General features: G+C 46.0%; 1 protein-coding gene across 1 annotated transcript in view; it reads right to left on the bottom strand.

The window, feature by feature from the left end:
* CUX2 (cut like homeobox 2) overlaps positions 1–23,602 on the bottom strand; it is a 211,514-nt gene that overhangs the window by 35,477 nt on the left and 152,435 nt on the right. Inside the window, exon 4 of the mRNA XM_008142721.3 lies at positions 7,654–7,732. Within this exon, the coding sequence (XP_008140943.2) occupies positions 7,654–7,732 (79 nt within the window). The remainder of the gene's footprint in view (positions 1–7,653; positions 7,733–23,602) is intronic.

The following is a 23,602-nucleotide window of genomic DNA, read 5'->3' on the forward strand; positions in this document are numbered from 1 at the left end:
CAGAACCTGTGAATTTGGTATGTTATGTGGAGGAGGGAATCAAGGTTGCAGACGAGGGCGGGTAGAGTCAGAGAGAGAGCGAAGGCCATATGCTGGCTTTGAAGGTGCAGGAAGGAAGCAGAAAGGTGACACTAGGCACACAATGTGTTCAAAGTTTCAGTGCTGCGCCAGGTACACTGAGGCTGCTCCCTATGTCAAGTGACCCCGCTTGGGGAAGTGCTGGGTCCTGTCAAGTCCCCAGTCTCCAAAGTGACTCGTGTGCCCCTCTGGTGTCTGGCAAACCTCATACCCTCGTGTCAGAAGTGACAGAACACCCCTGGAGCCGGGATGCCCAGGTTTCTGCCGGGCTCAGCATTTCCACTGGAAACCTTTCGGCCAACACCTGCAGCTGCCCAGAGCCATGAGGGGGACTTAAATTTCCCCTACTTCACTCCTGCAACAAGCAGACAGTCCACATATAGACAAGGGCAGTGCAGAGGGAATCCAACGACCTGAGGTCCAGCCTAATTAAAACTGCCAAAACAGGAACCCCAAATCAGACATGGATTAACTGAGCACGTTGTCAGACATGAAAGATCAAGCAGGAACCATTGAGGTGGTGGGTCCTGGCGGGCGTGTGGGCAGGGGGAATACCCTCAGGAGGCAGAGTGCCTTGTCTTACAGCCATCAACCTGCTCTCTGTGCATAAACTGCTTAATAAAATGACTAATTCATTTTGGTTACATTGGATCTAAACCCCTAGAGAATACTGCCAACGAATTTATAATATTTTAATACCACAGCAGATTTTCCAAAGGCATTGTCGGACGAGATGGGTAAAACATCATCTATTCCACTTTCCACCACTAGTTGATGCTGTTGGTGTTTTTTAAAAAGGGTCTATGGGTTTGGAGGGTGGGGGGAGAGTCAGGAATCTAGGAGAAGCTGTCCCATTCCTCCCACTGTGTCCATCTGAGGGAAAGTGGCATTTGGAGCTTTTTTAGGAAAGCTGGAACCGTAAAGGCTGTCCGAAAGGCTGTTTAGAAACACATATATGCAGAAGTATGCATGCGCCCCTCCAAAATACTTCGAGACAGAAGTCTTCTTCCATCTGGGCCCCGGCTCCAGGCTCCTGTGTGGGTGGCAGGCTCAGGCTATCGATGGTGGCAGCGGCAGTGAGAATAACTTTGATCCTTTAATCTTCTTTAATCTTAGTTTTTCAATAGCAGAAGGGGTGTGGTCCCTTATACACAGCTGTGAGCTATACGTATGTCCGCCCACCTTTTCTTCCTTCCATTGCCAGGGCTGGTTGTTTCAGGAGGTCTCCTGGCTTAAGCATGCACAGAGAGGCCTTCTTTCTTGGCACTGGGTGCTGATGGTAATAGTAACACCAACAATAACAATGATAACCACTGTTTACTGAGCATTTACTAAGTGCCAGACACTCAGCTAAGGACTTCACACTTTTCACCTGGTTTAATCCTCCCAGAGGTACCAGGAGGTAAGTATGCTTTTCCAGATGGAGAATCAGAGGCTCAGGGAGGTAGACAGTTACATTAAGCTTTTCCTTTTTCTTTTTTTTTAAATATATTTTATTGATTTTTTACAGAGAGGAAGGGAGAGGGATAGAGAGCTAGAAACATCGATGAGAGAGAAACATTGACCAGCTGCCTCCTGCACACCCCCTACTGGGGATGTGCCCGCAACCAAGGTACATGCCCTTGACCGGAATCGAACCTGGGACCTTTCAGTCCGCAGACCGACGCTCTATCCACTGAGCCAAACCGGTTTCGGCAAGCTTTTCCTTTTTATGGGTTAAGTAGTCTTTTATGTTACCCTTTGGTGTTCCCCTGACCCTACACTACTAACCAAGCAGAGGCATATGTGGGGAGGAAGGGAAGGAGGGAAGGACAGGCAGAGACAGTTTCTCATTATACTAAAATCCATATTTCCTATACCTAGAAGGTGGCTTATCCACTAGGTGGCAGTAGAACTAGTCATTTGGGACAAACACAAGGCTAAATTCTTAACCTTCCTCTCCACTTCCACTAACATGTATTTCAGATGGTTCAGAGATTCAAATTTTTAAAAGTTAAGATCATAAAAGTACCAAATAAACCTATAACCTTGAGCTAAAAAGAGGCTTTTAAAATATGACATGAAATCCAGAAGCCATAAAGCAAAGGTTTAGTAAAATTCTCTACTGTCCACAAACATTTTTTGAATGCCTACTATGCACCACATACAAGAGACATTATAAACAAAAGGCAAACCAGGAAAGGAAATAGGAAATACATTTACCAGGACAAAGGTTAATATCCCTAATATATGAAGAGCATCTACACATCAATACAAGATCTATCTGATAGAAAAATGGGCTAAGGGTACATGAACCAGTGATTCACAAAGGAATAAATATGAGTGGTTCATAAACATACAAAAATATTTAATGTAACTAATAAGTGAAGTACAAAATAAATCAAAGAGAAGAAAATTCGTATTCTCTCTGACCACTGATCCTGAGGTTGTGGTCAATACATGGCTACAATATATTTTCCTTCCCAAGTTTTCTTCCTTGTCCTGTGAACTATAGCACAATACCAATAAGTTGTGTGTTCCTGAGCACCCTAAATGTTGGAGAGGGGGTTCAGTAAATTACAGCACAGCCACACAAGAGAGTGTGACACACAATGAACCAAAGTTACTCAGGATTTTTAATCACACAGGGGAAACTGATACTCGTGGTGGGTGAAAGGAAATAGGATGCAAATGGTTCATGTAGAATGAATGACCATTTTGAAAAAGTACGTGGGGGAAAGGTCATAAAGAAAAGCAACAAAACAGTCCCGCTGCTTTTCTAGTAGGTAGTTTGCTCTCCTTTCTACTTTTCTGATTTGACAGTGTGCATACGGGAGAAAAATTTTCAAATCCCTAAATATCATAAAGAATTTCCTATTCCATAGACTCAGTAACCCTGTTGGCTAAACAGCTCACTTCACATCTGTAACAACGGACAGAACTTTGTGAAATCAACAGCAAACACTTGTGACTCTGTAATTTATCCCCTGATGTCAGTGTTGCAATGGGCTACTGATTACTAAACCCTCCAAATGCTTTCATGCACAGCATATCAAATCTTCAGGTCACATGTCCCTTTGCTAAAGACACAGAAACTAGAGCTCAGAGAGGTTCAGGCCCTGTCCAAGGTCACACAGCTCGAAAACACCAAGCTGACAGTCCACTACTTGTGTCTGCTGCTGTAGCTCAAGCTCCTAAGCTGACCAGCTTTTTGCCTCCTGAGGAGAAGCAGGGAGAGAAATGATGCCATCTCTCGCATCTTATTTTCTTTTTTAAAATAGGGTCTTAAAACAAAACAAAACAAAAAAAAATATATATATATATTTAATTGAGTTTTTTACAGAGAGGAAGAAGAGGGATAGAAAGCTAGAAACATCGATGAGAGAGAAACATTGATCAGCTGCCTCCTGCACACCTCCTACTGGGGATGTGCCCGCAACCAAGGTACAGCCCCTCCCTTGGCCGGAATTGAACCTGGGACCCTTCAGTCCGCAGGCCAACGCTCTATCCACTGAGCCAAACCAGTTAGGGCCCACATCAGATTTTTAAAAACCAAACTAAAGCAGAAAACACATTTTGGGGCACTCACCCCTGTCATCTTATCTCTTCAGCCTCCCTCTTACTCGCTCTTTGCTTATTTAGATTCTTTTCTTCTTTTGCTTTTAACTAATCACTTAGTTAACAAGTTAGCTTCCTGAAGCCTGGTCGGTTCCTAGTGACTCTATGAGCATGATAAAGAAATCAGCCGTCATGGATCCAGAAGTCAGAAAGGTTTAAATCAAATCATCCTCCACAACAATGACATTAATTATGCTTTTAACACGTTTTACTGCTTTTTTTTCTCACTTCACGCCACATCTGTGTGAACAATATCCAAAAGATTTACGGTCTTCTTTCGTAATTACAGACATACAGGCTGCACACTTATCAAAATACTTGCTGAGCAATCACACTATATCGCATTCTCTGCCAAAGATTTGCGTTGGCAGCAGTCATTCAAAACAAAAATGTTGAATCAGGACTTGTGTGGTTTTGCGAGGGGGGGCGGGTGTATTTCCACAAATAATTTGCCTGTCAAGAAATATAAAAACAGGAGAGTGCATATCCTGGCAAATTTTCCAGGAGTGTTATTTTTATGGAGGGGGTTGGGGCCGTGTGTGTGGGGAAGACAGCGAGCAGGGTAGCTCTGAGCACCAAAAACACATCTGACATTTGGTTCTTGTGTCTGCGGATAAAATTTAATGAGAACAAAAATATGTCTTCCTAATTCCCCCAAGAAATCATTAAAACATTTTGTTATTCTTAAATGTCTCAGAATGAATTAGAGCCCCTAAAGGGGCTGTTCGTATGGTACGTCTCCATCAGTTAAAGCTCCTCATTCTCTAACTTGGTGACAGCTGGGGACACACGTTTCCCCTGCCCCTCCATTTCCGGGGAGGGAGCTGGGAAATCAGACGCGTGGAGTCAGCACTAGGCTGGGAACAACCCTTTGGGGAGAGGGCGAGAGGGCACAAGGACCTTCTGGAAAGTTCCTGCCTGTCTTGGGGTCTCTCAAGGCCCCCCAGTCGGCACTGCAATCCTGGCCCTGTAATTGTGTTAACAGCCGTATCTCCAGAAAGATGAGGGTCCCATAATGAACCCCAGAAATGAGACCTCCTTTTCAAGTGGGGGCTGTAAGCTCCTTCTCACCCCCAAGCACTAGCGTCGCTGGCATTCCCCTGGTTTGTGACAGCAGGCTGGTTATTCGAGCGATGACCTGGTCACCTCTGCCACCAGAATGCAAGCTCCCTGAGGGCTGGGCTCCCGTCTGCATCGCTGAGCTCATGGTCATGTTCCCAGTGTCTTGCAAGTGCCAGGCACACAGCAGGCACTCAATAAATGCTATCTGAGTAAACAAACACATGACAAGCAGAGGGCTTTTTGTTCAAATAACCCTTCCTCCCCTTTCTGCATCTGAGTCATATTTCTAATTCATTCACAAAACAGTTATTAGGTGCCTACTGTGTACGGTGTTCTGGGTTATAAATTTAGTATGATTCAGTCGCAGGCTTGGGAAATTTTGCTTCTCCAAGGGCAGCCTGATATATATATATATATATGATAGTAGGTGTCTCTTAGCAAAGTACCACTATGTGCCATGCTTGCTGAAGCCTCCCACAAGTGTATGAGGTAGGTTCTCATGTTATTCCCAATCTATAGAAGAGGAGACTGAAGCTCAGGGAGGTGAATTAATTCATCCGCAGTCACCCAGTGAGTAAGTGGTACCGGCAGGATTCCCACCCGGTCTGGCCCTAAGCCTGGAAACACAAGCCTGTATCAGCGCTGCTCCTGGTGCTATAGATGAGGTTCTATGGGGCGCAGTGAAGGAGCCTGGCGTGAGGACTCCTAGGAGGCAACTTTGGGCTCTGTACTGAGTCACCCTCCAATGTCATATGTTGTTGAGACTGTGGGTCTTGAAAGATTGAAAAGAGCGAAATAAGAGGGTATATTTTTCCAAAATGTTCCCAAATAACTCTGATGAGGGTGAAGACCTTATAAACAAAAAGCTGCAAAGGGCTTCTTGGATATGTCTGGTGTGGTCCTCAGGGGCTGCAGACACATGGCTATTTCAGCCTCACACTACAGGGCCATGCCATCTGGAAGTGAGAGTGAGGGGGGCACAGAGCCCGGGGCGGGGGGCTGTGCTGTCTAGCTCCAGCCATTCTCACCACCAAAGCATTCTCATTGAGAAAGCCCACATGGCCATGCTGCCTTCCTGAGAGCAGAATCAGGGCAGAGCATAGGACTGGGGCAGAGGGGTCAAGGCTGCAGATGCCTCTGTAGTGGGCTGAATGGTGGCCCCCAAACATATGTCCACGTCCTAATCCCTGAACCTGTGAATGTGACCTTATTTGGAAAAAGGGTCTTTGCAAATGTAATGAAGTTAAAGATCTTGAGATGAGATCGTCTTGGACTATCTGGGTGGCCCCTAAAGCCAATGGCCCCAAATCCTTATTAGAGAAAGGAGAGGGTTTCTGGGACACAGAGACAAAGAGAGAAGAAGCCCATGTGAAGACAGAGGCAGAGACTGCAGTGATGTGGCCACAAACCCACCCTAATTCCAGGATGATCTCATCTAGAAGTCCTTCACTAACTACACCTGCAAAGACCCTGTTTCCAAAGAAGGTGACATTCTGAGGTTCAGGGTGGCCATGAATTTTGGAAGGATACTTCCTAAAGTTGCCCAAGACAGGTGAAACGAGGACCGTTCCCATCCTAAATACAAAGATCTCACAAACAATTTTTATTTCAAATGTAAATGACTCTGCCTTCTCCATGGCTTGGCTTACACTGGCATCTCACTTTCCTCTTCAATCAACCGCCAATCAATCCTCACAGCACCGATTCCTGCAGCTGCATGGAAGGACGTGGGAAAGGTCAGGGGGCTGTCTGAGTAGAGGGAGTGAGCACATTGGGATCTCCTCACGGCTCCACCACTGTTAAGCAAATCACTACACCTTTCTAGGCTCCCTTTTCTGAGTCAATAAATGAGACGGTGGCAAAGGATGGGCCATTTTTAATAAGTCCAACTTATAGAAGTATATCAAGAAACAGCATCTCCAGCCCCCAGAGGCTCTTCCCAAGAACTGTTGCCACTCGCTGTCTAAAACACAGGTTAATGTTTTTTCAATTGAGGTGAAATTCCTATAACATAAAAGTAACCATTTAAAAGTGTACAATTCAGTGGCATTAGTACAACCACCACCTTTATCTAGTCCCAAAACATTTTTATACCCTTAAAAGGAAACCTGGTACCTATTAAGCACTCACTCCCCATCCCCTCCTCCCTGCCCCCAGGCCCTGGAAATCATCCATCTGATCAAATCTGCCTTTATAGATTTGCCTATTTTGGACACTTCATATAAATGGAATCCTATACTATGTGGCCTTTATGATTGGCTTATTTCACTCAGGATCGTGTTTTTGAGGCTCATCCACATTGTAGCCCGTGTCAGTGTGTTATTCTCTTTATTACTGAATCCTAGTCCATTGAATGGCTGGAGCATATTTGTTCATCCATTTATCCATCGATGGACCTTTGGGTTGTTTCCCCCTTTTGGCCACTGTGAATAGTGCTGACAGGCTACTTTTTGTCTGTCTGCAGGTTTTATGTAAACAGAGCAATACAGTACATGTTCTTTTGGGTTTGGCTTTTGCTCTACATCTAGTTTTTGAGGTTCGCTGTACCATGTCGGAGGAAACTTTTGAGGTCTTTCAGCACACTCTGCTGGCAGAAAGCACTTGGCGCCATTTGTCCTCTGGGGGGCAAGACAGGCTTCTTGGCTTCCCAAGAAAGTACAGGTGAGAGACCTTGCCAGGAGCCCCCCAAAGCTCTCTGGTTGACATTAGAAGGTAGTGGGGGAAGATGGAGGAGCCATGTGGGGATGTCACACCAGACTGGGCACAGAACCCACTCACCCCCATAATTCCCACCCATGGAAGGCATGAACTTGCCCAGGAGTCAGCCTGTCCCCATACCACACCATGAGGAGGCTCCTGTGTAATGGCTGTTTCTTCTAATTAATTCTTTAATTATGGAGCCCAAGCATTTCTTACCTGGTGTTTCAATTAATTGCTTGTAAACACTCAAGAAAGCAGCCTCAGCTTCTTGACTTCTTTTACTAAGGGCCACCACCTTTGGAAACAAAAGAAAAAGTCATGTGTAACCATGGTATATGAGTCTACAAGCAAATTTGATCATTTTCTACCTGTGCAAGCATGGGATGGGAGGTGGGAGAGGGGAAATGAAGGTTAAAAGTATGGAGTTAGAAAATTCAGGTTCACATCCCAGCTCTACTGCATTCTGGCTGTGTAACCTTGGGCAAGTCACTGGTCCTCTCTGACCCTCAGTTTCCTCATCTTTAAAATGGGAGTAAGTAATAGAACCTACTTCCTAAGCCTGTTGTGAGGATTAAATGAAGCTGCATATAAGCGGCTATTAGCACAGGTCACATAGTAGCTTATTTACAGTTACTATTCTTCTTCTTCTTATTAAAAGGCTACACTGGATATTCAAACATGACCCATGTTTTGAGGAAAAGGGAGGTACACTTGGGGAATATTTGCCACTGAAAATACAGAGAAATCATTCAATCTCTAGTAAGATAGCAAATAGCTTCAATAAATGTCAAGGGTGACAGAGTTATATGAAATAGTTCCTGGTATACCAAAGGCACTCAATAAACGCTTCTTGACTGATGAATACATGGGTGACTAACTCAGTGGTGAAGACCCACATTCACGAGCTCATTTTCTTGCTCAGAGGCTTTTCTTGTTCTGTCAGTGTGACTCCACGAGATGCATTCAAGAGAAACATAGCTGGGGCTCAGCTCCACATCCATCTGCTCCGGGCTCTGAATTCCGAGCTCTGGCCTCAAGCTGTTTAGATGCTGGCTCTTGATAGCCAGTCCCTTTGGCTTAGTCCTGGCCTCCCCTGCATATGAGCTCCTGGTACCCAGGTGCTACCACCCCTACCCTCCTCAAGGACATTCTGGGGCGGGTATCTCCCTTTGGACTGGAACGGATTTATTCTCCCTGGCACCGATATACCTCTCCGACTGGTGCCAACTTCCTAAACCAGCGGTCGCCAACCTTTCAGACCTCACCGACCACCAGTGGTCCGCGGACCACCAGTTGGCGACCGCTGTCCTACACGATGAATCTATCAGAGCATCTACTTGTCAATCACCCTGTTTCAGAGTTGGGCTTTTCTTATGAATCCTAATGATGCCAACTAAGAGGGTGTTTGTTATTGACTTCCTTCCCTCTGGGAGCACACTGTCTGGCGCACAGAGGGTGCTCAACACAATTTGTTGAAAGAACAAATTCAAGTGGGTTGCACCCACTTGGGTCCTGTCTGACACCATCCTAGAGAAATGACTGGGGCCAATTCTGAGACAGTCCATTCACACAGCGGCCAACTGAGGCACAGGTCCTGGAGACAGGCCACCTGGGTTCAAATCCCAGTTCTATCACTTACTATCTGTGTATCCTTTGACACGTAGGACACTTAAATCCCTGTACCTCTACTTCCCCAGGTGTAAAATGGGGATAATAATATGACAACCTTCCTCAAATGGTTGCAAGAGGATCAAATGATTTAACACATGTAAAGTCCTGTGCAAGACTCCTGGCATGCATTAAGCCCCATAGATATGTCACCTCTTGGTATGACCAACCCCTTCCTTCTTGCCTATTATGGGGACAGGCTCTGCCCAGTGCTGGGTGAACCTCAGTTGTGTTCATCTCTGGTCTCCTATGGAGAGCACCTCCACATGCAGCAGTGCACTTTGGGAAGAATTAGAAAGCCATAGCGGCTCCTCTAAGGCTTCCAAAATGGCAGCCATAAGCCTCATGCAGCTACTGAGCACCTGATATGTGATGAGTCCAAACCGTGATGTGCTGTACAAAATACACACTGGATTTTAAAGACTTACTATGAAAAAACAGAATTTACTACAGTTTATTGGCATTTTTTATACTGATTACATGTTGAAATGATAACATTCTGGATATCATAGGTTAAATAAAACCTACTTATTATTATTCATGTTACCTGTTTTCTTTTACTTCCTAAAAATGTAGGTAATGCAAAATATAAAAATATATATCCGTGGATCTCATTGCATTTTTATTGGACAGCGCAGCTTGAAGGATTTACAAGATCCATATTGAATTCGTTATTTAAGAAGGGTAGAGAGAAATGTATAGTGGATGTTGAACAAGTGATTTTTAAAAAGTCAGTTACAAAAACTACTTAAGCTCTCTTGTTATTACGAGAACAGTCTCTGATCTTTTGCATTCCAGAGTGAATGAGACTATTTTCATTCATTCAACAAACATTTCTTGAGCACCTGCTCTGTGCCAAGCACTATGGGCTGAGAACTCAGTGATGAATGAATGAGGCTGACTCAAGCCCCACCCATATGGGACTCCCACTGGGGAGACTGACATTATAGCAGATTCCCCAGATAATTAATTACAAGAGCTAAATGCTTCAAACAGGCCTTGAGTATGTGCAAGTGGGGGAGGCTGACCCAGTTTGGTGGGTGGAACATCCGGACTTGTCTCTTCAAGAAGGGGAAGATGGTGGACAGAAAGAATGTTCTAGAATCTAGGCAAAGGGGAAATCACCAAGTGTGGGCAGATTTTTATTCCTGCTGAGATGGACAAGACACAGTTCCTGCTTTGGGGAATCACAACTAAGTGGGAGACACAGCTACACCCAAGAGGAACCACAACATGGGAGGAGGTGATGCAAACACTGGGGCCCCCAGAGTAATGTGAGGGGGCAAATAATTCAGATTTTTTTTTGGGAAGCATTCCTGATGGGCCAATAATAACAACAATAAATGTAATATTCATATGTGCCATATGCTCTTACTATTCATGATCATCTCTCTCCATAGACATACCAATCACTGAAGGTAGCTGCTGTCATTATCTCCATTGTACAGAAGAGAAAACCAAGGCTCAAGGAGGTTAATTGACTTGCCTAAGATTACACAGTTAGTAAATGGTAGAGCAAGAGTCACACAGGTCTGGAGGTTCAAATTACCGTTCTGAATCCAGACACTGGCCCCTTTCTCCTGGATAGAAAAACCCTCCCAGCCACCAGGGCCAGTCACTTGGATACCCCCTCTCCCCCCCCCCCCCGGGTGGATGCTGTTATCTATGGCTGTATCAGGTCAAGGGCTGCTGTGCTGCCCACCTGGAGCCCAAGAAAAGCCATGAGAAATGGAAGCAATTCATCTCCTATCCCTGCATGGGGAGTTATCAGAGCAGTCAGTGGAAAGTCTGAATGCTTCATTTTACAGTCGTCACTCTGAGCACGTGTGGTGGCTGGGGTTTGGGGAAAGGCATTAAAATGTTCCATGGACTGCTAAAAAGGAACCCTGGGTGGAAGTGGGGGGGGAATGCTAGAAGGTTTCTTTAATGTTTCCCTGTCTCTGCCTACAGTACCTTCTATTTTTCATTCATGGCTCTTATCTCTCTGTAACGGTGTATTGTTTATATGTGACTGCCTTCTTGTGGGTCTCCCTACTAGAGCTGTGTTGTCCATACAGTAGCCACTAGCACAATGGCCACTGAGCACCTGAAATGTGACTATTTCAAATTCAGATGAGCTGTAACATATGGAATTTCTAAGTCTTGGAATGTAAAAAGGATTACATAATATCTCAATAAGTTTTACAATGATTTTATGTTGAAAATGATAATATTTTGGACATAATGGGTTAAAAACATATTGTTAAAATTAAATTCATCTGTTTCTCTATACTTTTAAAAATGTAGCTATTAGAAAATTTTAAATTACATGTGGCTTACTTTATATTTAAATTGGACAGTACTTGTAGATCAAGAGTTTTGGCACTCTATGGCCTTTCCTCTGTTTGTATAAATAAAGTTTTATTGGAACACAGCGACAGCCATTCTTTTATGTATTGGCTGCTTTCATGCTACAATGGCTGAGTTCAATAGTTGTGACAGACACCCTGACGGCAAAGCTGAAAATATTTACTGCCTGGCCCTTTGCAGAAAATGTTTGCTGATCCCTCATTTAGAGGTTCTCTAAATGGCTGGACAATATTTTCAAAAGCAGAGATCAGAAAACATCCTGACTGGCATCCAGTTTGAATTGGTTCAAGTTTAGAGCTTCCCATAGTAAATATGAGTCCTGAAGACAGTAGCCATTTGGATGTCCTAACTTGTTCAGCCTTGTTTTAGAGCAATGACCTTTTCTGTTTCCAGAAAGCCAGTTCTGATGGTTCACAGCCCAATCTAGTGCTGGGCCTAAATGTCATCAAGCATCACCTGGCCTCAGCTTGTTCATCCATCAGGTGGGAAGAAAAATTTCCCTCTGCCTAAGAAGCTATTGGAAAGGAATGAGCTAACATGTGGCAAAGAGTCCCATGGAAGCTGGCAAAAGATTTTATAATAAATCAGATAATTCTTCTTCCAACCATATAGTATGTCTTTTCCAAGGTCTGCAGCTCGAATGCATTTCCCTCAAGTGCCCAGAACAGGTGAGCACGGCATAAACAAAAGGCCACGTGTTTCTGCCTCATGGCTGGGTCCTACCATGCGGAAGGGTGGGAGAAAAGTATTCAGAATGACAGATTTGGTTTGTGACAGGCAGATCTCTGAAGGCCATCTGGGGAAGGAGGAGGAAGAAGTGGAGGAGGAGGAGGTGGCGGCCAGCTACAGACACCAAGAAGGTCGCCATCAGAAATAGCTTAGTGTCTGACGGAGCAAGTGGCATTTACACCACCTGCTGTGATAGAAGGGGTGAAATGTGTTTGGTTCCCCCAAGTATGAAAATAACAGGTGCAGAACCGGGTAAGCCAGAGAGGAGGCAAAAGCCTGTTCTAGCTGCCTGGCTTTTGTCTATCAGGTGGGTAAGCCAGGTAAATGTGGGCTTCCATGATGACTGTCTGAGACAGCGGTGACATCTACTGGCTACTGAGAACTGCTCCATGCCGAGATCTTTACAAAGAATGGTCAGAGCTTCCGGGAACAGCCCTCATTCTGTGCTCAGTGCTGTATCTTTGGAATCTCCCCAACAACTCTAAGACATGAGCACCATTACTGTCCCCATTCTACAGAGGAAGAAACTGAGGTTCAGGGAAACCAAGTCACTTGGCCAAGATGAAAGAACTAGTTAGTGGCTGAGGTGGATCTGAGTCCAGAATCCTCTCATTCCAGGGCCCACACTTGCCACCAGAAAACCCGTCTTCTCAAAGTGTGTCACACAGCCGCACAGGCGTGAAAGAGGAATCTTTGATCAAGTCTGCATGTGCTTTCTGAGTGGACATATACGAAATATATCAACACACTGGACGCTTGGACAAGAGCTGCAGGAAAAAATCCCCTTCACCTTGGCTTAGCCCAGTGTCTTCCCAAATGCATTTGGCCACAGAACTTTTTTCTTCAGAAAATAAACCTGGAAACTTGCGTTGTGAGGAACACACTTTGAGGACAGCTTCCCTTTACCATGGGTCCTGGGCTCTAGGGAGGGTGAGGTGTGGTGGTTCTGGGAGATGGGGGATCTGATACAGCAGGATTCTGGAAGACACTAAAGACTGATGGGCAATTGAGAGGAGAAGGGTGCTCAGAGTGTCTCAGAATCAGCAGCTCTGAGGAGGAGACAGAAGAAATGAGATCTGCAAGAAAAGGAATCAGCTTAGGATGGCAGGGGGCATCCTAACACCTTCTGAAGCCTGGATCTCCCTCTGGGGTATACATATCTGGGCAACAAAGAGGGGCAAGAAGAATTAGGGGAGACAAAAGGAGGAACCTGGCATGGAGAGTGAGGGGTAGGAGCGAGAGGGCATGGAAAGCAGGGGATTCAGACAACTTGGGGGTTCATGGACATTGAGGAGAGCACAGAGAAGGAGGGGGTTGTGGAGAATAAGGGAGGCACAGACATGGAGGGCAGCAGACTCGGGGACACACACTACAAGAGCAATCTACAACTAGCTGAAGATATTTCAGGCTATTTTGTTGAGAGGAGTAGGGTGTATCCTGGGCTGTAAATATTCAAGAGGTGGGGGTGAGCCAGGGGTGGGGAGAGAGGGTGGAAATTTCAAGGAGACTCAGTCTTAGAAAGTTCTAAATTCTCAGAATGGATTCTCATATGAGGTACTGAGCTCCCCATCAGAAGAGGCGTCCAAGTACATAACCAGCTATTTGTGAGGCTCTAAAGTACTAAAGGAGACCTGCACATGGGGAGGTTTGGCTAGATTATCCAGAAGGCTCACATCTGACTCTAAGCGGTAAATTGCTTTTCCTCATAGTAATATTCTGATTTTAACTGATTTCATACCAGGTGAAATGGGATATTGACCTTGTTATTATTATTATTAATAATACCAGTGACTGCCTGTCCAGCATGGCTCAGTGGTTGAGCATTGACCTATGAACCAGGAGTCACGGTTCGATTCCTGGTCAGGGCACATGCCCAGGTTGCAGGCTTGATCCCCAGTATGGGGCATGCAGGAGGCAGCTAATCAATATTTCTCTCTCATCACTGATGTTTCTCTCTCTCTCTCCCTCTCCTTTCCTCTCTAAAATCAATAAAAAAACCTCTATATATAAAAGGCTAATATGCAAAGTGTCCCCTCGGGAGTTTGATCAGGAGACTGGGAGTTCAATTGCTCGCTATGACATGTGCTGACCACCAGGGGGCGGCATGGAAGGAAGGAAGGCCCTGGCCGGCAGCTGGAAAGCCCCGATTGGCCCTGATTGCTGGCCAGGCCTAGGGACCCTACCCATGCACGAATTTCATACACTGGGCCGCTAGTATAAAAATAATAACAGTGACTACTAAGCACTGACTCTGTCAGGCACTGTGCTAAGCATTGGACATGTATTAACTCACTTAATCCTCACAAAATTTTTTGGGGAGGGGTGGTTGTTACTCCAATTTAACAGATGAAGACACGAGGCACAGAGGAAGAGGGAGTCAAGGAGACGCCATGGTCTGGGGCACGAACAACTGGATGTTCTTAAATAGCCACTGTTACGATTTTCCCACTCTATCCGAGTCCAGGACAGGACAGGTCAGGAGTGGGCACTAAATCAACCGTGACTGAATAAACAAATACCATAAGGAAGGAAGTTAAGTGGCTATATGAACTAACCTTTCCAAACTACAAACTTCAGTAAAACGCCACGTCAAGAGGATGACAGAGTGACACCCTCCAAGTAGCCCAAACTAAGCTGCAATCTTGGAGGCTCTGTGGAGGCCTCTTGCAAGCTCTCTGATGGAGTAGCTGAGGAACCCATGGTTAGTGGGGAGGGGACAAAGCCCAGGATCTGCCCACAGGTCCTGGGCACTTGTCTCCATCCAGGAAGCTAATAGCAGGCTAGGAAACAGGAAAAGCTGGACCTGGAGTGAGCAGACCCGGGTCTGGATTCAGCTGGGGTTTCGCATCCCTATTCACCATTAGGCAAGCCACACCCCCTTTCTGAGCCTTAGTTTCCCCATCTGAAAAGTGAAGTGCTGGGCTTGAGTTCCCTTCCAGCTCAGTTGTGCAATGATTCTAATTTCCCCAAGCAGACAGGCAGACAGACACACACCTCCCCACACATCAATCCCCACCCCACTGAGGTTTTAATCAAAGACAGTGCAAGGCCTTTTTCCTGTGCCTCATGCTCTCCCAGCAGACCCACCCAGGCTCAGACCGAGGGTGGATCTGTTGGGAGCCCATGAGGCAGGGGAGAAAAACACCGTGCAATTTTATTCTAATATTTGTAATTATTCCCAGGCTGAAACTAAGGCACAGCACAAAGTGTTTTCAAATGTCGGCATTAATGAACACGTTTTATCCAACATAATACAGGCCCCCAAATGCATTTATGTCAGGTTCCCTGAGATCTTGTGAGCAGCACCCCACACTGGGCTGGCTTTCACGGCTTGGAAGCAGCGCAAAAATGAAATGTCCCACAAGCGCAGGCTGGCAGGCCTGCTATTAGCAACAGTATAATCATCAATTACGTCCAATCACAAACCACTGATTTTATAATTATCAAATGAAGTTCTAACTTCTCACCTCCGCTCAGTGGCAAATAATATCTCTCAGTTCAAAAAGGAAGCTCCCCACCCCCCACTTTCCCCCTCTATTTTTTCTTTTCCTCTTGCTTGCTCTCTTCTGGGAAAAAGAATTTCCAGGCCTCCATGTAAGACTGCATTTAAATTGCTTGTCACTCAAAACAAAGGCGAGCCACTCATTTGTAATTCACCAGCCACCTGAACAGACTGCCTGTTTTCCTTTAAGCATCCATGCACTGAAGCACAAAGATCATTTTTCTATTGTTAAAATTGTATAAGCCAGGGCTTTTTTTAGCAGCAAAAACACAATTTCACTTTTCTTCTGAGGGCTCCCGGCATAAAAGGGAAGGGAAGCTTTTTCTAGTGCTTTACAAATAAATTTTGCCTTAAAAAAAAAATCAACCATATGCTCATATAATGAGCTAAAAAGCTATCAAGGCTGTATACATGAGGGCAGGACAGAAGTAATGTTTCCTGTCCTGCCCAGGGTGTGGCCAGTGTATGAAACTGGATGATTAAGATGAATTCTCATGGGCGGTAGAAGCATCCGTGTCCATCTCCCCCTTTTTGGGAGATGCTGATACCATGACCATGGCTCCATGCTGACTGGCTTTTGGCCGGCAGGCTCTGAGAAGAGAAACAACCCAGGAATGGGGGCCCCAGCTTGGAACTTGCTGTTCCAGCCAAAGGGGGCTCTTGCTGTGTGTCTGACTTTCTGGCTACCTCACTCCAGAGGGACAAGCCACAGGCGATTGCCATGGAGCCCTGCATGCAACCAACTTCCTGTGGCTCAGCCTCTGAAGGCCAGGCCCACTTTGACAACAGCTTGGTTTTTCTGAAAAATGGATCATATTCATACAGCTTCCAATTTTAATCTAAAGCTTTTTATAATTTGCAAAGACCTTTCACAGGAATCAGTGCATCTGAGCCTCCACACACTCCGAGAGGGTGGCCCTGAGCAGGGAGGAAGGAACCTTGTTGGAGAGGCCCCGGGGGTCTGACACAGCAGCTCAGTCACACTGGAGAGGCCGAGGTAGGTTGTGAACGGGGTCTTTGGTCTCAGAGCCAGTCGTGAAGCAGGGAATCTAGGGCTGGAATCTCTGTGACTCCCCTTCTGAAGTGGGAGAGTAGCTTCTATTTTGGGTAAATTAGAACAGACTCAGGTTCACCCCTAAAGTGTCCCCTTCTTGTGTCTGAATATGCTGTGCTGTCCTGAATGGGAGAGTGAGGAATGGGGCTCCCACTAGCCCACCTGAAGTTCCTCAGACGCCGCAGCCAGTTTTTTCTCTGCAGGAGAACTCAAAGATTCCTGGTTTAAAACAACAGTGAAACCAATTGTGAATGATACCGTGATGGTGGATACATGTATGTATTTGTCAAAACTCACAGAATGTATAATACAAGGAGTGACCCCTCATGTAAATGACAGGCTTTTGTTAATATCAATGTATCAATATTGGTTTAGCAACTCTAACAAATGTACCATAATGCAAGATGTTAATAGAGTGGTGGGGGGAAGAAAGAGGAAGTGTATGGGGGGGGGCCTCTATACTTTCTGATCAAATTGTCTCCAAATTTGATAGCTCTAATAATAGTCTATTAATTAAAAAAAATAAAGACAGTCGTGAGCATGTACAAAGCAGTTACTGTTTCAGGCACTGCTCTAAGCGTTTATCACATTAACTCATTGAATCCATACAACAGCCCTGTGAGATCAGTATCATTAGCTTCCCCATTTTACCAGCTGAGAAAAACAAGACATCAGAGAGGTGAAGTAATTTGCCCAAAGTTACACAGCAAGTGACCGAGCTAGTATTCACACCCTGGGCTCCAGAACCTGTGCCCTTAGCGGTGAGAATAATGAGATTATCGCTGGGTTGTCACCAAAAGCCTGTCCCCTCCCCATGGGATACTGTCCTGTATGTGCATCCCATCTTGCTCATGTGTCACAGAGTGAGTTAGTCTGGGGTCATGAATGATGGGTCCAGGGCCAGATGCACCCCATGGACATATTTTCTTGGACCTTCTAGTGTTTTAAAAATATTTGAGCCATTAAAATTCATCAAGTTACATGCTTAAGATTTGCACATTTTGCCGTATGTAAATTTATACCTCCATAAAGCACTGTGAGCATGAAAATATGTGCATATATATTGAGCCAACATTTAAAAACCAGAAGAGATCCAAGTTACTGGCTTCTCTTAGAAAATCAGAGGATCTGGCCATTCTGAGCCCACATCCCACTGACACCCACCTGGAGCCCAGTAGCAGCCTCCTGTTGAGACAGGTGGGGGTCGGCAGTTCACCCCAGGCTCCCCATGCACCTGCAGTTCAGGTGTGGGCCTGGCCTACACCGACACCCTTTCCCCCTGGCTTTGTTTCCCCCACACTCTTCTTGAGTCCTATCAGCCCCCTACACGTTCCTTCCTTGAAGCAGTGATTTCATGGGCTGGATGAAAACCAGGAGTGATGAGAGGGTGTCTTGAACTGGTCTTACTTCCTGCTTCCAGGCCCCACGTGGCTGGCAAACTGCATTTCCAAACTGCAACATGTTCTCCATGTGAGCCCTCCACCCAAAATACAGATTGGTTAGACCCTACAAACTCAATCCATCTGGGCTTGGAGAAAAGGAGCCATTTAGAGCATCTGAATAATTCTGTACCAACCTGGGCGATAAGAAACTTGTAGGCAAAGCTGAGAAAGAACCAGCAGAGCTTGGTGTTCTGATGGGAGTGGGGGAGCAAGGAAGGTGGGTCCTGGAGGAAAGGGGTGAGTCAGTGAGGGCAAGAGGAGACCACAGGAACACATGCAGCTGGGGATTCAAGGAAGGGCTGGAAAGCACCAGGGCTTTGGAGTCAGGTCCGAGTGACTGAGGTCTGAAATCTGCATCCCTGGCTGTGTGACTTTGGGTAACTTGCTGAGCCTTCAAACTCTCAGCTTTCTCAATTGTAAAATGGGTTCAATGAAGAGCTATTGAAGAATCACATCAGAGGGTGAAGCAGCTGGCACAGTGTCTACCGGGCCAGCACTTCATGGATGTGCATGGGGAGAATGAATGAATATCTCTTCCTTGACCATTCTGTGCATCAGTTTCTCCATCTAGAGCAGTGGTTCTCAACCTTTCTAATGCCGCGACCCTTTAATACAGTTCCTCATGTTGTGGTGATCCCCAACCATAAAATTATTTTCGTTGCTACTTCATAACTGTAATTTTGCTACTGTTATGAGTCGTAATGTAAATATCTGTGTTTTCCGATGGTCTTAGGCTCTACAGTAGCGGTTCTCAACCTGTGGGTCGCGATAACAGGTTGATAACAGCTAGGAGGGTCGCCTAAGACCATTGGAAAACACAGATATTTACATTATGATTCATAACAGTAGCAAAATTACAGCTATGAAGTAGCAACGAAAGTAATTTTATGGTTGGGGGTCACCACAACATGAGGAACTGTATTAAAGGGTCGCAGCATTAGAAAGGTTGAGAACCACTGATCTAGAGAGTAGGGACACCAAGACCCAGCTTGGGTGTCAGACAATAACAGTTAAAAGATATGCTTTGTTCACTGTTAAGTATGTCATGAGGTTGGACAAGCCATAAAAGATTCTTGGGATTTTTGTGCAAAGGATTCTTTGAGTGTTAGAAGTCAGTGTTATCCAAGGGGGATGTGAGAGGCAGAAGTCACTGGACTACGAGCGTGGAATGTGGGCAGAAAATGAGTGATGCCACGAATCATCCCATTCTGCCCCAGAAACAAGCACCCTCTGAAACACAGGGCAGTCCAGGGGTCTGTGTGCTAGGCCCAAACGACACCTGCTGCTCCCTGAGCTGGTTAGGTGGCTCTGAGCTGGCGTCTGAGCTCTTGCTGCCCTATGTTCTATTGACCATGTGCTGTGGTGTTCTTTCCCCTGAAGGGAGGGCTGCAGCGGTCCCAGGTGGCTGCAGTCTCCCATCTTGAGGCACCCCCTAAGTTCTCCAAAATGCCAGCCCAGAAGAGTAAAGTTAAAAGAGCATGCGTGCCCTTTATGGAGAGGCGACCACCCAAATGTCATGCAAGCACCACCATGCCCAGGCTTTTAAATATAGCAGTGTTCTTTCTGGATGTCTCTATGGAGACAGCCCCATGAGGGCCTCAGCCAGACACTCGGGGCATCACTCTACCTCTAACTTCCCAGCTGTGGTTATCGGCTACGGGCTCAGCTCAGCTTCCTGAGTTAGGCTCCGGGGTCGAGGGACCTGGTTTCCATTCCCAGTCCCCCATTTCTTTGTGGTCCTAGGCAGCCACTGGCCTTCTCTGAGCCTTTGTTTCCACATCTGAGGATTATGATGAAGATGAAAAGTGAAATGATAAAGATTAAAAGTGATATGCATAAAAATTGCTTAGCACACACCCTGGCAAACAGACATTTAATAGATGTTGATTTTACTATTACTAATTGTTATCACCTTCAATGTACAAAGCACTATGTTGAGATGAATAAACCATGCTAAGGTTTGCTGGTTCAATCCCTGGTCAGGGCACATACTGGTACAAGAAACAACCAATGAATGCATAAATAAGTGGAACAACAAATTGATGTTTCTCTTTTCCCCTTCCTCTCTCTCTAAAATCAATCAATAAAAAACAAGAAAGGAAGGAAGGAAGGAAGGAAGGAAGGAAGGAAGGAAGGAAGGAAGGAAGGAAGGAAGGAAGACAGAAACCGAGAGCGAGAGAGAGCAAGGAAAAGGGCAGAAGGCAAGCAGCGTTTGAGGAGGAATAATGAAAGAGTGGTTTATCCCCCAGGGCACAGGCTAGAGGATGGGTTCAAGGAGGAGGTGGCACTGGCTCTCAAAGGATGAGAAGGTGGTTGATTGACAGAGGAGGGAGGGAGGGTGGTGTGTGCCAAGGTGGGAGTGAGGAAAGGCCTGGTGTAATCAGACAACACTCATTGTCCCTCCCTCTGCATCCAGGGTTGCAAATGTTGGGCCTATGGTCCAAGTCCTCACATGCACTTCGTTGTTTTTTAGGTTAAAAATGTTCATTTTTGAGCCAACATTTAAAATCAGATTTTACATAAAAATTGAGCTTTCCAGCCTGTCCAAAAGTACTGGAAAATGTGGACACAGTGGGCTCACATCCCTGCATAACTATAGCATCAACAACAAAAACTAACAGCAAATTCTGAGTATTAAGTATGCCAGGTACTGTCCTAAGTGTTTCACACACTAAGTTTAAAAATCCTCATAAAAACCCTATAACGTGGGTGCAGTGATGTGGTAATGGTTTATCTGGTGAAAAAGAAAAGGCCTTGATTTTTTTGTTTACCAATTTCTGTGGCATATATGGTGGATTTTACTCTACCAATTGTCACTAACCATGAAGTTTGACATATGAGGCTCTTCAGCACATGAGCAGTAGGTGCAGTTATTATCTCCACTTCCCAGATGAGGAAACAGAAGCACAGAGAGGTCAACAGATTTGCCCAAGGTCACAAAGCTAGGAGTGGGCAGAGCAGGGATTTGGAGACAGGCAGCCTGACTTTGAAGACTGTGCTTTCAGCCCACACAATATGTTGCAAGACCAGACCGCCATAGTCTTCCCTAGGCGTGTGGAGGCCACTCCTCAGGTGGCACACAGAGTCCCAGTTTGCCTCAGTCCCCCACTCATCTCTGTTGCCTCATCTGTGTCTGCTGCTCATTCAGCTGACCTGCAGGGCCCCTGTGGGCAACTAAGCTTGCATCCCTGCTTTGGGGTATGAAATGTCACCCTGGCCTCAACTTTTCCCCCTACTTCTGGGAACCCCGCCAGGCATCTGGACACAGAGGTATAGGGTGGTGGAGAACCAGCTTCTTTTCCTCTATCCCAACGCCATCCCTTAGCACCTGGCACAAAATGTCAGCAAACCTTTTAGTTCAAATGTTCCCTGCTCCCCCCTCCCCCTTATTCTCTCTTTGCCAGGAGTACTAACTGCATCAATTTAATGAAAGCCATTTTTCTGTTCCCCTCTTCTCTTCCTGCCACCTCATGTAACAAAACTTGGAAACATGATTCATAGTGGAGAAAAGATCAAAACCAGTTCACCTTAGATGGAAATGGAAATGCTGCTGCACCTCCTATGCTCTGGTGGGAGAATGCACTTCCATTTGTCAAGGAAGGGGGCTTGGGTGGGGAACCCCATTTTCTTTGCTGTTTCTCAGAGACAGGCAGCCCTTGTGAAGTCTCCACAACCCACATTCTCCCAGCTGAGGGCCCGGAATGGCAGCACATGAGGGAGAGGCATATGTTTGGTAAGAAATGTGGAAATAGTCAAGTGTGAGTAGATTCATGTAAGTAATTTAATTACCTTGCACAGCTATGAAATCTCTTGGTTTCTGCTTCCATTATTAATGATGAATGTTAACTATCAGAGGACACTGGCTGAGGTTTCCTGACAGGCTGGGGCTGGGGGTTTAGGTGTCCCCAGGCTGCCATACCTGGTTTCTCAATGATCAGGCTGGTCCCTGCTCCCAGCTGACCCCCACCCCACCTTGGAATTGACTGAGAGGTACATTATATACCTTGTCATGGACATGCCCAGCACCACCTTTGAGTGACTTGTCAAAAACATTGAACCTGCATGTGATCAAGCCTCTAGATCCAATGCCAGTGTCTAGGGAATACAAGGGACAGAGGAGCAAGGTGAACCATGCCACGGGGATGCAATCAGCAAAATCTCAGCGGGAGGTGAGGTGACTTGCCCCAGGTCGCAGAGCTAGCAGTGAGGCTGGGATTTGACCCCAAGCTCAGGAGCTCAGCACACTCCTGAGACTGCATGAGGTGCTGCAAAGGTGCAGCTGGGCTTCCCAGAGGGTGGGGCAAGGAACCAGAGCAGCCCAGAAGCCAGGAGGGCGCTTCCACCACAAGGGGAGAGGTCCCTCTACCCTCTCCCGAGGTAGGCTTTCTCAGCGCTTCCCCAACCAGTGCTAACTTCTAATTCCTGGGATAACGAGTACATTGGCTTATATTGAGACCAATGTCAGCCCCTGGTGCAGTCAGCTGTAATTAGGGGAAAGTCTTCAGAAAAAAATGGCCCAGTTATTTCTACATTAAAAACAAACACACACACAAACAAAAAATGTGTTTGGAGAGGGAGCTTACAGATTAGTAGTAGTAGTAGAAGAAGCATGACTAATTTGTCCCAGTTTGCCTGGGACTTTCCTGGTTTTAGCCCAGAAAGTTTTGTACCTCAAGACCTTCCCAGCTTTATAACCCAAACTTTTCCATCTGGTATCCCTCAGCCCAGGGCCAACCAGGACAGGTGGTTATTCTACTTAAGGGGCACATTCACAAGTCCCAATGTGTGGACCTGTGTGAGTCCTGATATAGACCAAGAAACAATTTTAAAAAAATGAGGAGCCATTCAGGGACACTGAAGCATTGCTGGCATATCTATATACACTGAATGGCCAGATTATTATGATCTCTGAACATATAATAATCTGGCCACTCAGTGTATATCCTATATAATAAAAGGCTAATATGCAAATTGTCCCCTCGACCATGAGTTCGACCAGCAGTCAGGCCAGCCAACTGCCCATGTCCCCTCCCCCTGGCCAGGCTGGTTGGACCCCATCCATGCACGAATTCATGCACCAGGCCTCTAATCTACCTAATAAAAGAGTAACATGCTAATTGACTGTACCTTCATGATGCCCACCAGCCAATCAGGAGTGAGTATGCAAATTAACCCAACAAAGATGGCAGGTTAATTTGCATATGCAGGTGCTGAGTGGCAGGGCAGGACGCAGGTGTTCCACACCACCCCAGCCGCTCCGGGCCTCTGGGCAGCATGGGAAGGCAGAAAGGCAGCTCTGGGCCGGAGCGGAAAGGCTGCTCCGGCCAGAGCGAAGGTGGTGCTGGCAGCCAGAGGAGGGAAGGCCCATTCTTGCACAAAATGCCTAAAGAAAATTATCATTTTTTCATGGTGAAGGGACTG

Source organism: Eptesicus fuscus, chromosome 23 (assembly GCF_027574615.1).
Source record: "Eptesicus fuscus isolate TK198812 chromosome 23, DD_ASM_mEF_20220401, whole genome shotgun sequence".
In the NCBI taxonomy this organism is placed as follows: Eukaryota; Metazoa; Chordata; class Mammalia; order Chiroptera; family Vespertilionidae; genus Eptesicus; species Eptesicus fuscus.